The 13,317-nt window shown below is 39.9% G+C and overlaps 1 protein-coding gene across 6 annotated transcripts in view; it reads left to right on the forward strand.

Annotated features, from left to right (window-relative positions):
* The first annotated feature begins 4,539 nt into the window (after nucleotides 1-4,539).
* STAU1 (staufen double-stranded RNA binding protein 1) overlaps nucleotides 4,540-13,317 on the forward strand; it is a 50,896-nt gene continuing 42,118 nt past the window's right edge. For 2 of the 6 annotated variants that reach the window (XM_027775152.1, XM_027775170.1), the window contains exon 1: nucleotides 6,951-7,048. Coding sequence is in view for 1 of the 6 variants with exons in the window: in XM_027775168.1 (XP_027630969.1) it covers nucleotides 8,369-8,414 (46 nt within the window). In the remaining 5 variants the exon portion in view is untranslated. Of the gene's footprint in view, nucleotides 4,612-6,949; nucleotides 7,049-8,271; nucleotides 8,415-13,317 lie in introns of those variants that run through there. The other 4 variants (XM_027775168.1, XM_027775175.1, XM_027775147.1 and 1 more) reach the window with 4 other exon arrangements.

A 13,317-nucleotide genomic window follows, 5' to 3' on the forward strand; every position in this document is an offset into this window, starting at 1 on the left:
ACCGGGTCCGGGACTCGAACCGCGGTCGACTACGTGGGAGTCCAACGACATAGCTATTACGCTAACTGCTGGTTCCCACGGCAGGTTGAATTTATCTAATTATATAAAAGCTGCGGTTCATTGAGCTCGTCCTTTGTACCAAGGATTGAGATTGACCATATTTTTTCTAGTACTCACAAACCTTCTAGTGAGAGTCATCATTGCTGAGAGTCCTGTTGTCTCTCCTGAGAGGCCAAGTACCTGGCACAGGGTCCTGTCCCAGGGAGTGTTCAGACTGGAGTCCGGGCTGGCCTGGCCCTGGAGCCGGCGCTCTTCCCACTCACCACACTGCCTCCTCCATGCTCGGGTGCTTTTCATGTGGGATAATGGAATCTGCCTGTTGCCAGTGCCTCCCTACTTGCGCACCAGCATAGCTAGGGTGGCATTTTTTCTTTCTGGGATGAATTTTGTTGTAACTTCAGATCAATAGAAAGTCTGATTAAATAACACTTAGTTTTAAATGTGCCCTTGAAATAGTTTGAAGACTTAACAGTTTACTTTTGTGTGTTGCGTCAACTTAAGCTAAAACATTAAGTTGCTTCACAGGTGTGTGTGGGGGGAGGGACTTAGAGGTAAGAGGAGTGTGCTTTATTAACCTTTGGGGTGAAGGAAGCAATCTTCTAAATTATCATTGTAATCTGCCATGTTAAAAATGATTTAGTAACTACATCCAAAGTTACTGCTGGAAAACTTAGTTTCCTTTGAATTATAATCTTCTGCTTTATTGAATAAGTTAAGTGAGCCTCCAGTCAGTTAAGTTTGTGTGGTTGGTGGTTGTCGCTCTGTATCTCAGCTGTGTGTAAAATCTAGTTTCTAAAGGCTGATTGATAGTGTTTAATGCAGCTTTCCATTTGGTATTGAACTGCCTCCAGAGCAATTTATTTTCTACTTTATCTGAATTGATGAACCGAATCAGAAGCTACTTTGGTTCTCTCTCTAGGCCATAGTCATCTCTTATGGCTAGTCCTAAAAGGCCAGATCAATGGAATTAAATCTGCCTTTGGATTTGTGCTTTTAGTGTGATGTGTTTGAGGTTCCATTCTGTGTTTCACCTCAGCCAAGGTGGCCGTGTAGTCTGTAATGACATAAGTGTGCCTCATTAATCATGAAAAGGTGTTGGAAATGTGTCTTTTCTGGGGATGAAGTGCGCAGATAATGCGCCTTAAACTATTACTGTATTATAGGCTCCCCTCAGGGATCAGCATTGTGATCTTACTAGATCTTGTCTGGTTCTCTGTGCCTTTGCTTTTTATTGAAGTCTGTGCTTTCTATAGATTAAAATTAACTTCGGCATGAATTTTCTGCCCTTGCAGATTCCACCCTGTTACAAATAGGGCACTGTCTCCTGAGGCCATCGTACTTCTATGTAAATGGTAGGCAGTCTTTTGCCCTGGCGGAAAGAGGATAACTTATATGTAATGATCAGTATGTGCTCGGAAGCTTATGTTCTTTATTGCACAACTTAAGGTCCTGCTTGTTGAGGCTCTGTGACCCTTTACCTAGATGACAGTCAAATACAGTTAGGTCAATAAGTTTTCTTTTAGGTTCGTAGTAAAGTAAACCTTTATAGTCTATAATGGTTAGTGTATAACTAGTTCTAGATAGCATTTCCCCCCCCTCCCCGTTGGTTGAGAATTTATTTAAGTACCAAACATAAAAAGGAATAAAGAATAAACTAATAATGCATGTTTTCTACATGAGGTCCTTGGCTACTTTTTTTTTTTTTTTCTTTTTAAATAGTAGAGAGTATATATGTGCATGAGAAGAGAGGAGAGAGAAAGGGAGAGAGAGAAAGTACCATCAGGCTCACCTGGATTTCAGGACAACGCCATGGTTGACCGTGTGCTCCTAGTACTGCAGTCTGTATGTTGTAACTATGCCACCTAGGCTGGGCCTTCTTCTTTAATAATATGTTTTGAGGTCCGACCTGTGACCTGGTGGTTAAGGGAGCCAGATCCTATATGGCTGTGAGGTTTGGATTCAGTGGCTTGAAAAACACTCTAGGTATATGTACATGTGGGCCCCGAATCCTGAGGGGATGAAGGAATGGAGGAGAAGGGATTGTGGAGTGACCATGCTCCTTTGGGGGAAGTGCGTGCGCTCTTTCTCTCTCTGGAGAGCTCAAGGACTCTCTGGCAAATAAAGAAATAATGTGTTTGAATGTGGTTTATCAATTTTATAATACCAGTTGTGGTGTACCTTAGTGAAATAATGTTTACCAGCTAACTGATATGGCAGGTCACAGTTTTTAAGCATTTCACTTATGTTACTAGTTAATCTACTCAAGAACCATGTGATTGGTGTTTTATTAATTGTATGATTAATCAAATTGGTGGTTGTAACCCCATTTTATTTATTAAAAGGCTGAAACCCAGGCCTGAACTGGTGGCACAGTCAGTAGCTAACTGAAGTACTGTGCTGGAAGCTCCGTGGCCAGCTGTGGGCTCGGCTCCCAGGGTCAGTTTAAAAGCACACTCGTGTGTGTGCGCCAGTTTTCGGGGTCCCGATGAGCTGCAGGTTAGCCAAGAAGGGATTGCAGCGTGACAGGATCCTGTCAAGGATGCTTCTCTCTCTTTTCTGTCTGTGCGTACCCACCGTCTATTGTGAATAAAACTAAAAAAACAAACAAACAAACAAAAACAAGATGACTAAAGCCTGCAGGTGTAACTTGCTCAGGGTTATTCAGCTGAGTGGCAGAGTTGAGTACAAACTCAGATCCCCAGTTAGGAGCTTTCCCCTCATACCCCAACAGCTTGTGTGCTAGGTGGTTTGCCCTTATCCTGAATCAACCGTTCATAGCCAAGGAGTCTTTTATGTTGTTATGTGTTTTTCAGCTGTAAGGTGATATGTATTATAGATGATTCGTTGCTACTAATTAAAATGCCACTGTGAATTACTTATTTTAAAAAGTTGTAAAAAATATGTATTGGGTTCAAGGTTAATGCTATACAAACATGAATTCCTTGAGGACAAGGACTGTGTCTTACTTGTGCACACCTCTTTCCAGTGCTTAGAGTACTACTTGGAAATAGAAGGTATTGAGTAATTATTTGTTGAATGAGTACAGCAGCAAATTTAATTTACTCTTTTGCATTCTGGTATGCCTTCTTAGGAAGAAAAGGAAATTGGGCTTAGCCACAGTCTTTCATCTCTCTGCCATTGCTTGGAACAAGTGCTATATAGATAACACTGGTATAATCATGATGGTTTGAGTTATCTCTTGAAATTGACTTGATTTCAAAAACTGGATTTGCTCATGGAAGTATGAATGTACCTGGGAATCTCAGCTCTCACTCAAGCAGATGTATGAGATTCAGTGGTTGCAGACTGCCGTATCTCTCCTCTCTCTCTTCACTGCCCAGTTGATGGTGGTGGTTTCTTACTGTTGTAATTATGTCTGACTATGGCAGCTCCTTTTTCCATTTTAATTTTTTACTTCTGCGTTGGGCTTGAAGACTGGATGCCCAGAATTGACACTTGTTCTGCATAGTTGGGCTTGCGTTGAGGGAGGTCCCCCTTCGTAGAAGGCATTGGGCTGTGTTAGATGGTCTTGGACATTTGTTTGGGCTGCTCAGTGGCTTTTTTCTGTTCCTATTTAGGGCAGTCTTTTGAATAGGCAAGGTTATGGGACATCTGGGTTCTAGATGGAAAAGCCATAAGTAGAGTGTGCTGTTGACAGAAAAAGGACTCTGAACTGTTTAAGTACTGGAGAACAAATCTGAGCTCATCATTTTATTTCTGAAATAATTTAGACAGTGAACAGTAACTTTCTGTTGTCTGTTAAGCCAAAGTAGCAGTGAGAAACTAAAATGAGCAGAAACACTTTGTGTTGTAAAAATGCAAAAAGCATCTCAAGGTAAGGAACTATGTTTGTTATTGACCCTCACCATTTAAGAGAAACGAAGGACCTTTAGACAAATGAGACCTGAGAGTTTGGGAATGAATCTCAAATTCTGCCCCTAAAATCCAGTTCTAGAAAAATGATTATGATTTGGATTTATGAGAAGTAATGTGCTCTTTCTTAAGTTGTATTTTACAGTTCAGTATAATTATATCTGTACAGAGTGCCTTTTGGTAAGTTTTTCCATGTGTTTGCATTCATATCATTAAGCATATGGTAAGGACTTTTAAGAATAAAGTATTTAGCCAGTAGTTGTATGGGTGGGGAACCCATAAATTTGAAAATCGGTCTTATTTGATTGGCCAGTATATGAGGTCTGGTTCCTTTTAAAACAAAACAAAACAAAACACTTCACAGCTCTCTCATTAGTAAATAACTGAGACTGGAAAAGGAAAGTTCAGTCCTTTGTGAAGTATGCAGTTCCCAGGCAGTTGTGTCTTTGATAGACTATGGTGCTCTGCTGTAAGCCAGGACAGCATGCTTTCAGAAGCTTCCCTACTGGTAGATTGTAGGTTTACCCCAAACTTGAGCAATGTATGTCTTTGTTTTCAGGAAAAAGATCTACCCTAGTAAACTATTACTATTTTTTTTTTTTCCAGGAGTTTCCTAACCACATAACCTCTTAGAACTGAACGAAAACAACATTGTCTCCGGAACGCCCTCTTTTTAAGGTACACGATTTGGCTTTATAATTTCAGTCCTGTTTATAATCAGTGATACTTTGGAATTCTTCAGTGGCTTTTGTCAAAACGATTTTTGTTTCTGGCTGTAATAGTAGAGAAACAAGAACTTTTTATTCAGTTTAAATTCCTTTTTTACTCTTGAGACTTAATTAGAAAATGTACACAAAAATTGTTTAATCAAATTGGTGGTTGTAACCCCATTTTATTTATTAAAAGGCTGAAACCCAGGCCTGAACTGGTGGCACAGTCAGTAGCTAACTGAAGTACTGTGCTGGAAGCTCCGTGGCCAGCTGTGGGCTCGGCTCCCAGGGTCAGTTTAAAAGCACACTCGTGTGTGTGCGCCAGTTTTCGGGGTCCCGATGAGCTGCAGGTTAGCCAAGAAGGGATTGCAGCGTGACAGGATCCTGTCAAGGATGCTTCTCTCTCTTTTCTGTCTGTGCGTACCCACCGTCTATTGTGAATAAAACTAAAAAAACAAACAAACAAACAAAAACAAGATGACTAAAGCCTGCAGGTGTAACTTGCTCAGGGTTATTCAGCTGAGTGGCAGAGTTGAGTACAAACTCAGATCCCCAGTTAGGAGCTTTCCCCTCATACCCCAACAGCTTGTGTGCTAGGTGGTTTGCCCTTATCCTGAATCAACCGTTCATAGCCAAGGAGTCTTTTATGTTGTTATGTGTTTTTCAGCTGTAAGGTGATATGTATTATAGATGATTCGTTGCTACTAATTAAAATGCCACTGTGAATTACTTATTTTAAAAAGTTGTAAAAAATATGTATTGGGTTCAAGGTTAATGCTATACAAACATGAATTCCTTGAGGACAAGGACTGTGTCTTACTTGTGCACACCTCTTTCCAGTGCTTAGAGTACTACTTGGAAATAGAAGGTATTGAGTAATTATTTGTTGAATGAGTACAGCAGCAAATTTAATTTACTCTTTTGCATTCTGGTATGCCTTCTTAGGAAGAAAAGGAAATTGGGCTTAGCCACAGTCTTTCATCTCTCTGCCATTGCTTGGAACAAGTGCTATATAGATAACACTGGTATAATCATGATGGTTTGAGTTATCTCTTGAAATTGACTTGATTTCAAAAACTGGATTTGCTCATGGAAGTATGAATGTACCTGGGAATCTCAGCTCTCACTCAAGCAGATGTATGAGATTCAGTGGTTGCAGACTGCCGTATCTCTCCTCTCTCTCTTCACTGCCCAGTTGATGGTGGTGGTTTCTTACTGTTGTAATTATGTCTGACTATGGCAGCTCCTTTTTCCATTTTAATTTTTTACTTCTGCGTTGGGCTTGAAGACTGGATGCCCAGAATTGACACTTGTTCTGCATAGTTGGGCTTGCGTTGAGGGAGGTCCCCCTTCGTAGAAGGCATTGGGCTGTGTTAGATGGTCTTGGACATTTGTTTGGGCTGCTCAGTGGCTTTTTTCTGTTCCTATTTAGGGCAGTCTTTTGAATAGGCAAGGTTATGGGACATCTGGGTTCTAGATGGAAAAGCCATAAGTAGAGTGTGCTGTTGACAGAAAAAGGACTCTGAACTGTTTAAGTACTGGAGAACAAATCTGAGCTCATCATTTTATTTCTGAAATAATTTAGACAGTGAACAGTAACTTTCTGTTGTCTGTTAAGCCAAAGTAGCAGTGAGAAACTAAAATGAGCAGAAACACTTTGTGTTGTAAAAATGCAAAAAGCATCTCAAGGTAAGGAACTATGTTTGTTATTGACCCTCACCATTTAAGAGAAACGAAGGACCTTTAGACAAATGAGACCTGAGAGTTTGGGAATGAATCTCAAATTCTGCCCCTAAAATCCAGTTCTAGAAAAATGATTATGATTTGGATTTATGAGAAGTAATGTGCTCTTTCTTAAGTTGTATTTTACAGTTCAGTATAATTATATCTGTACAGAGTGCCTTTTGGTAAGTTTTTCCATGTGTTTGCATTCATATCATTAAGCATATGGTAAGGACTTTTAAGAATAAAGTATTTAGCCAGTAGTTGTATGGGTGGGGAACCCATAAATTTGAAAATCGGTCTTATTTGATTGGCCAGTATATGAGGTCTGGTTCCTTTTAAAACAAAACAAAACAAAACACTTCACAGCTCTCTCATTAGTAAATAACTGAGACTGGAAAAGGAAAGTTCAGTCCTTTGTGAAGTATGCAGTTCCCAGGCAGTTGTGTCTTTGATAGACTATGGTGCTCTGCTGTAAGCCAGGACAGCATGCTTTCAGAAGCTTCCCTACTGGTAGATTGTAGGTTTACCCCAAACTTGAGCAATGTATGTCTTTGTTTTCAGGAAAAAGATCTACCCTAGTAAACTATTACTATTTTTTTTTTTTCCAGGAGTTTCCTAACCACATAACCTCTTAGAACTGAACGAAAACAACATTGTCTCCGGAACGCCCTCTTTTTAAGGTACACGATTTGGCTTTATAATTTCAGTCCTGTTTATAATCAGTGATACTTTGGAATTCTTCAGTGGCTTTTGTCAAAACGATTTTTGTTTCTGGCTGTAATAGTAGAGAAACAAGAACTTTTTATTCAGTTTAAATTCCTTTTTTACTCTTGAGACTTAATTAGAAAATGTACACAAAAATTGTTGGCAAGAAGTAAAAAACCCTTTAGGCAGCAAACTGACCACTGAAGTTGTCATTAAACACAACTGTTCAGTAAGTGTCTTGGTCATAGAAACTGTTACGGTTTGTTTTGTTTTAAAAAGCCTTTGATTTCTCAGACTACTTTAATTTTTGTTTTCAGACTTATGGAACTAATTCAGTATGGTTTTCTTTTTCTTTTTTTTTTTTAAAGAATTATTTTATTTTTAATTAAATTAATTAATTTATTTTAATTGACCTGAGAGGGACTGAGAGAAAGTGAGAAAGCAAGTTGCCAGGTCTGGGAGTTGAACCACTATCAGCCATGTGATAGTCCAACCCCCAACTACCACGCCACCTGCCGGCCCCTCAACATGGTTTTCTAATAGAAGTTAGATTTATGAATCAAGCTTCATTTGCCACTAGCAGCTTGTGATCATCTAGACCCTCCCAAAAACTGAGTGTTTTATGAGTGTTAGGGTTCTAAAGTCTTTTGTAAGAGCACTGCAAAACACGCTACCTGCATTAATACTTTTGAGTCTTTCCAGCACTTTTCTTCTGAGAGCTGAAAGCACATCACTGTTCCCTCTCTCTGAGGTAATAAGTAGAGAAGTTAACCCACTTTTTGGGGAATGAAGAAACTGAAGGATAAGGAAGTTAGAGAATTTGTATAAAACTCATTGAGTGGATTTGTACTCATCACACTGACTTTGTATAATGCTTTTCTTTTTCAGAGAATTGTGTTGCTGTGCCTCAGGTTTCGTTCAGTGTTTTTGCTTTCTGATTGGTACAGTTGAGACTGTCAAATAGCACATTATAAAGTGCTGTGGGAAACCTGGAAAACTGAGGCACAGGGCAGTGGATTGCCAAGAGTTGGATTTTTATTTACTTTCTGAGTTGGGAGTAGAACCGAAAGCCCAGCTCCGAAGTTTGATGTGATTTGACGCTGGTTACTACCTAGTGGCAAGGTTGGTTTCTTAGAAACTGAGTCTTGGCACCGGTAGTGTTGCATTCAGATGATGATGAATGCAATTTTGTTTCTAGGTGGATGGCACATGGTTATGGACTATGATTTCTCTTTTCTGAAAGGAAAAGCCACTGCCTATTGAGTTGAACCACACCCCTTCTTGTTCTGTAGAATATGCCTTACAGCACTACCCTAACAGCCTCCAGCAGATCACAAATAGGTATTCATTTGATTGGTTTAATACATTTTTTACTTTTTAATAAGTTTATATTTAAAAAATAGTTATTTAATTTTATTATTTAATTTGACTGGGGGGCGGGGGTGATGTGAGAAAGCAAGCTGCCAGGTTTGAGACTTGACAAACTGGCTGACCATGTGGGAATCCAGCATCTTAACCGTTACCTCCTGCAGGCCCCAAGTTTAGATTTTTTTTAAAAACCAAAATTTACAAAAATAATATGTGTTTGAATTTAGTTATTTTAAAGACTGTCTCTAGACAAGGGGGAAGGGGAGCTTTATAAGGTTCCAAGACTAGAAAATAAGACTTATAGCTCATTAGGCTGCAGAAGTGAATGTTCTCATGTTAGTAGGGTGGGATGATTTTTTAAGATGAACAGTAAAGAGTGAGTCCTCATTTAGGAACTGTTTCTTTAAATGGACCACCCAGCAGTTATATTTGTGTGGAAAGATCTTCCACTGCCCACTTGGCATCAGGCCGAGTATTAGACAGGGCCCATTCAGTCCCTTGTATTGGAAGTGAATGTCTTGAGCAGCGTGGGTTGTTTCTAGGCATTACTTTTGGCTCATTTTATTGTCTTGTGAGTGTGTCTCCTCAGGGCTAATTCTCCTGTTTGTTCTCTTGAGCATCAAGTATAATACATAGTTTTTTTTTTTCTTTTTTTTCAAGTAGTTTGATCATATGTCTTTTTTTTTAAAGAATCATTTAATTTTATTTATTATTCTTTTTTAAATTTGCAACAGGTCACATGTACTTACCAGAGAGGGACAGAGAGAGAAAGAGAAAATGAGAAAGCACGTTGCCAGGTCCAGGACTCAAATGGTAGTCGACCATGTTGGGAATCTAGTGCCTTAACCACCCCGCCACCTCTTGGCCCGTCATATGTCTTTTAAAGAACCTCTTACTGTTATGTGATTTAATATATTTGAACCTGTTATTGAACACTATTTGCCTGACACTGATTTTTTAAAAAAAATCTATTGATTTTATTTATCATTATTATTATTTTAAAATTTTGCTATAGGATACTCATGAAAGAGAGAGAGAGAAGGAAAGTGGAAAAGCAAGTTGCCAGTCCAGGACTTGAACTGCAGTTAGCCACGTGGGAGTCCAGCACCTTAACTACCATGCCACCTGCTGGCTCTGCTTGATATTGATCTTAAAGTAGTCATTTTAGAAATGATTATGTAGGACGATAGTGACTGACTTGCTACCCTGCCTACAGATGTTTGGAGTCAAGGAATAACTGCTTCACGGGCTAGGGAAGAAGGGAACAGTGAGAAGTGAGCTTACTTACAGAAAACATGTAACCACATTCCAGCTAGAAAGATGTGTCAGGAAGGGATCTCAGAATAACTGCTAGCTGTAGGAATGGTGGGGATATGTTATGGATATTTTCAAGGCTGTTGTAAAGGACTTGATTCAAATTGTAGGAAAGTGGTGTGTTCCTTTTTTGTTGTTGTTGGCTAAGTTTCTCTAGGAGTGGAATCTCCCCAAAACTGAAAAGAGCAGATTAATATATGTATAGCCAGTTGCTTAAAGATCTCTTCTTGTTTTCTTTAAAGAAAAAATTAATAAATAGGTTTCTTTTAGGAGATAAGAATGTACAGTCTGCCCCTTACGGGTTCACATGTAGTAAATGCTCAGTAAGTTTCTGTTGAATATTGAATAGTTGTACCTAAAATTGCTGTTGGTATTAGTGATGCTTTATCATGGCAAGGACCTGGAGTACTCCTTTGAATCTGTGTATTCTTGTTACATCAGATTTACTGCAGGACTTGCAAGGGGCACAATTAAATGTTCTTGGCTGTCTTAAAAGGGAACTTGTCCAGCGTTGGGCCAAATTCCCGTTTGGTTATTTGCTTCCCTTCCCTTCCCTTCCTTTTTCTTCCCTTCCCTTCTCTTCCCCTCTCTTCCCCCCTCTTCTCTTCCCCTCCCTTCCCGTTTCCTTTCCTTTCCTTTTCTTTCTTTCCTTCCTTCCTTCCTTTCTGAGATCTTTCTCTTTTTTCCTTTCCTTTGTTTTTCTTCTCTCTTTGCCTTCCTTCTTTCCTTTTTCCCCCCTTTCTTTTCTTTTTTATCTTCTCTTTCTCACCAATGTGTGTCAGAGCAAGAGTGAGAAAGCACCCACCAATGGGGCATAGTCAGGCTGTAATCCCTTCTCCATTTATGCATTCTGTCAAGATTTTGGGCATGCACACAGGCCCAACATGAAGGATGCCAGAGCCAGGATTTGCTATAGGGTGGGTGCCACCATGCCCCCAGAGCCAGGATTTGAACTTCAGTCAGCCATGTGAGATTAAATCCCTTAACTCCTAGACCATGGGCTGACTCTCTTTTTTATAAAACACATCTTGTATGGAAATATCACATGTTACAAAGGGGAATGATATGCTTACACAAGAGTGGAGTTACTACACTGTAAGTTGTGTGTTATTCTAGTTAAAAAAATTAGTTATCAGAATGATGTTTTTCCATAATTTAAGTAGTTATTTCATACTAGAAAGATTTAACTCTTGGTTGAGAAAGAATAGACTAAGTGTTATTACAGATAGTTCTGTAAACTATCTTTTTTATGACTATTTAATTTTATTTATTTATTTATTTTTTTGGGGGGGAGAGGTTTTTGCTATAGGGCACGTATACTTGCCAGAAAGGCAGAGTGAGACAGAGGCACAGAAAGTGAGAAATCACCCCCCGGGGGGATGGCCATGCCGCAATCCCTTCTCCTCCATTTTCTTCTTGGGATCTTGGGCATCCGCACACATGCACCTGGCGTGAGTTTAAGCCACTAGGTCCAGGACTTGAACCGCAGTCGACTACATGGGAGTTCAGCGACATAGCCATTATGCTAACTACTGGTCCCGTTATTATTATTTTTAATGTGATGAAAGAAAAAAAAAAAGAAGGTGAGAAAGCAAGCCATCAGGTCTGGGACTTGAACTGTGGTCAGCCATGTGGGTGGGAGTCCAGCACTTTAACTACCACGTTATCTGCTGGCCCCATAAACCATTTCTAGAAGGATCTTACTTCTATATTAAATGAATCACTCTGACTGTGCAGTATGGTCTCGTCTCTCTTTAAAATTTGTTTTCTTTTCTTTCTTTCTTTTTTTTTTTTTTTTAAATTTTGCTATAGTGTGCTTGCTGGAGAAGAAGACAGGAGAGAGAGAAAGTGAGAAATCATCCCCCAGGGGGTGGCCATGCCTGTCTCTTTTCCATTCTGCTTTCAGGATTTTGGACACACATGCGCATATGCATAGTGTTTTTCAAGCCTCTGTGTCTGGGACTCAAGACTCAAATCCCCATAGTAGTCAGCCATGTGGGAGACAACCTCATTAACCTCCACACCACCTGCTAGCCTGAGTTTCTTTCTTTATTTCTTCCATGGGTGAGAGAGACAGAGAAAGGGAGACAGCACTCCAACAGGATCTTTTTTAAAAAATAATTTTTTTTAAGAGAGATTTTTGCTATAGGATGCATGCACTCATGAGAGAGACAGAAAGTGAAATATCACCTCCTGGGAGAGATGGCCATGCTGCACTCCCTTCTCCATTCTCTTGGGATCTTGAGCACGTACACACACACACGCCTGGCATGAATTTTAAGCTGCCAGGTCCAGGACTTGAACCACAGTTGACTACCTAGGAGTACAGCGACATAACCATTATGCCATCTGCTGATCCCAGCCCCAATAGGATCTTGATGCTGTGATGTACCCCCAGCCTTCAGCCATTCCTGGACCTGAGCAAGCATGAGTCTGGTGTACTCAGGGAGGTTTTCAGACTTGAAGTGGAATCCCTCATGGGGATTCCATGGATTCATGGATTGTCACATTTTACCACTGTGCTACTGTCTGGCCCCAGGATGGGAAGTTCGGATAGATTCACTGCTGGGCAAACTTCATGCCTGACCACTTTCGAACACATCATGTATAATTTTAAAAAACCCACAAAAACATGCTTTTGTGCAGTAATATACTCATATTGCTCTTCCTTATAGCCCATAAAAAGTATTTGACATTCATAAAATGGTATTTGCCAGCCAAGGGTGTGACTAATTTTCTTTAGACCTTATTTATTTTTTCCATGAGAAAGAGGGGGGCACCCTCAGTGGGATCCTCATGCCGTGACCCACTTCTAGTGTCAGCTGCCCAGACAACAGGTGTGCCGTTTTCTGTGTGCTCAGGGAAGTGCTAAGACAAGAACTCGGGACTTTCCCACATGAGTCCAGGTTCCTTAACCCCTGCACCACCACCTGACCCTGAGATAATTTTTTGAGATTTTTGTGTCACTAAGCCGGTGTTAGGACCTGGGGAACTTGGAATAAAGGAATCTTTTCCAGGTACCCATAACTCCTTCATCATCCCTCTGAATATGCTAGTGTTGATGTATGCTCCGTAAAGTTAGGGCTTGAGAATAAAATGAGCATTTTTTTCTGAACTGGTGTCTTAAAGTCCTGCATATTAGGGGGGAAAAGCCCCAAGAGATGAAAGGCCCTCATCAGTGTGGAAGGCAGGGAGGTGATGACAGAGCATGAACTTTTTCCAGCAAGGGGAAGCTGAAGTCTTTTGTGTTTCAGACTTCTTAGCCTAATTTTACTATGTATAAAACAAACTAACAAAGTTTTGTCCTAATTTACCTTGTAGAAGATAATTGTTAAGGGCAGCTTTAAAGGCAAAAACTTACGTTTGCATTTTGGGACTTAATATTCAGGGCAGAGTTCTCTTAAGCAACAGATTCAAAATTTATTTTTAAGTAGTATTTATAAAATCCTGCAATTTTCCTGAAGGCTGCTATGGACTGTAGAAATAGTAGTAGGGAAAAGCTTTATTTGTTCTTTTTTTTTTTTTTTTTTTTTTGAGGTGTTTCGCTATAGGGACCGTGCCC

The sequence above is a fragment of the Tupaia chinensis genome, unplaced genomic scaffold, assembly GCF_000334495.1.
Source record: "Tupaia chinensis unplaced genomic scaffold, TupChi_1.0 Scaffold000049_1, whole genome shotgun sequence".
NCBI classification, from domain to species: Eukaryota; Metazoa; Chordata; class Mammalia; order Scandentia; family Tupaiidae; genus Tupaia; species Tupaia belangeri.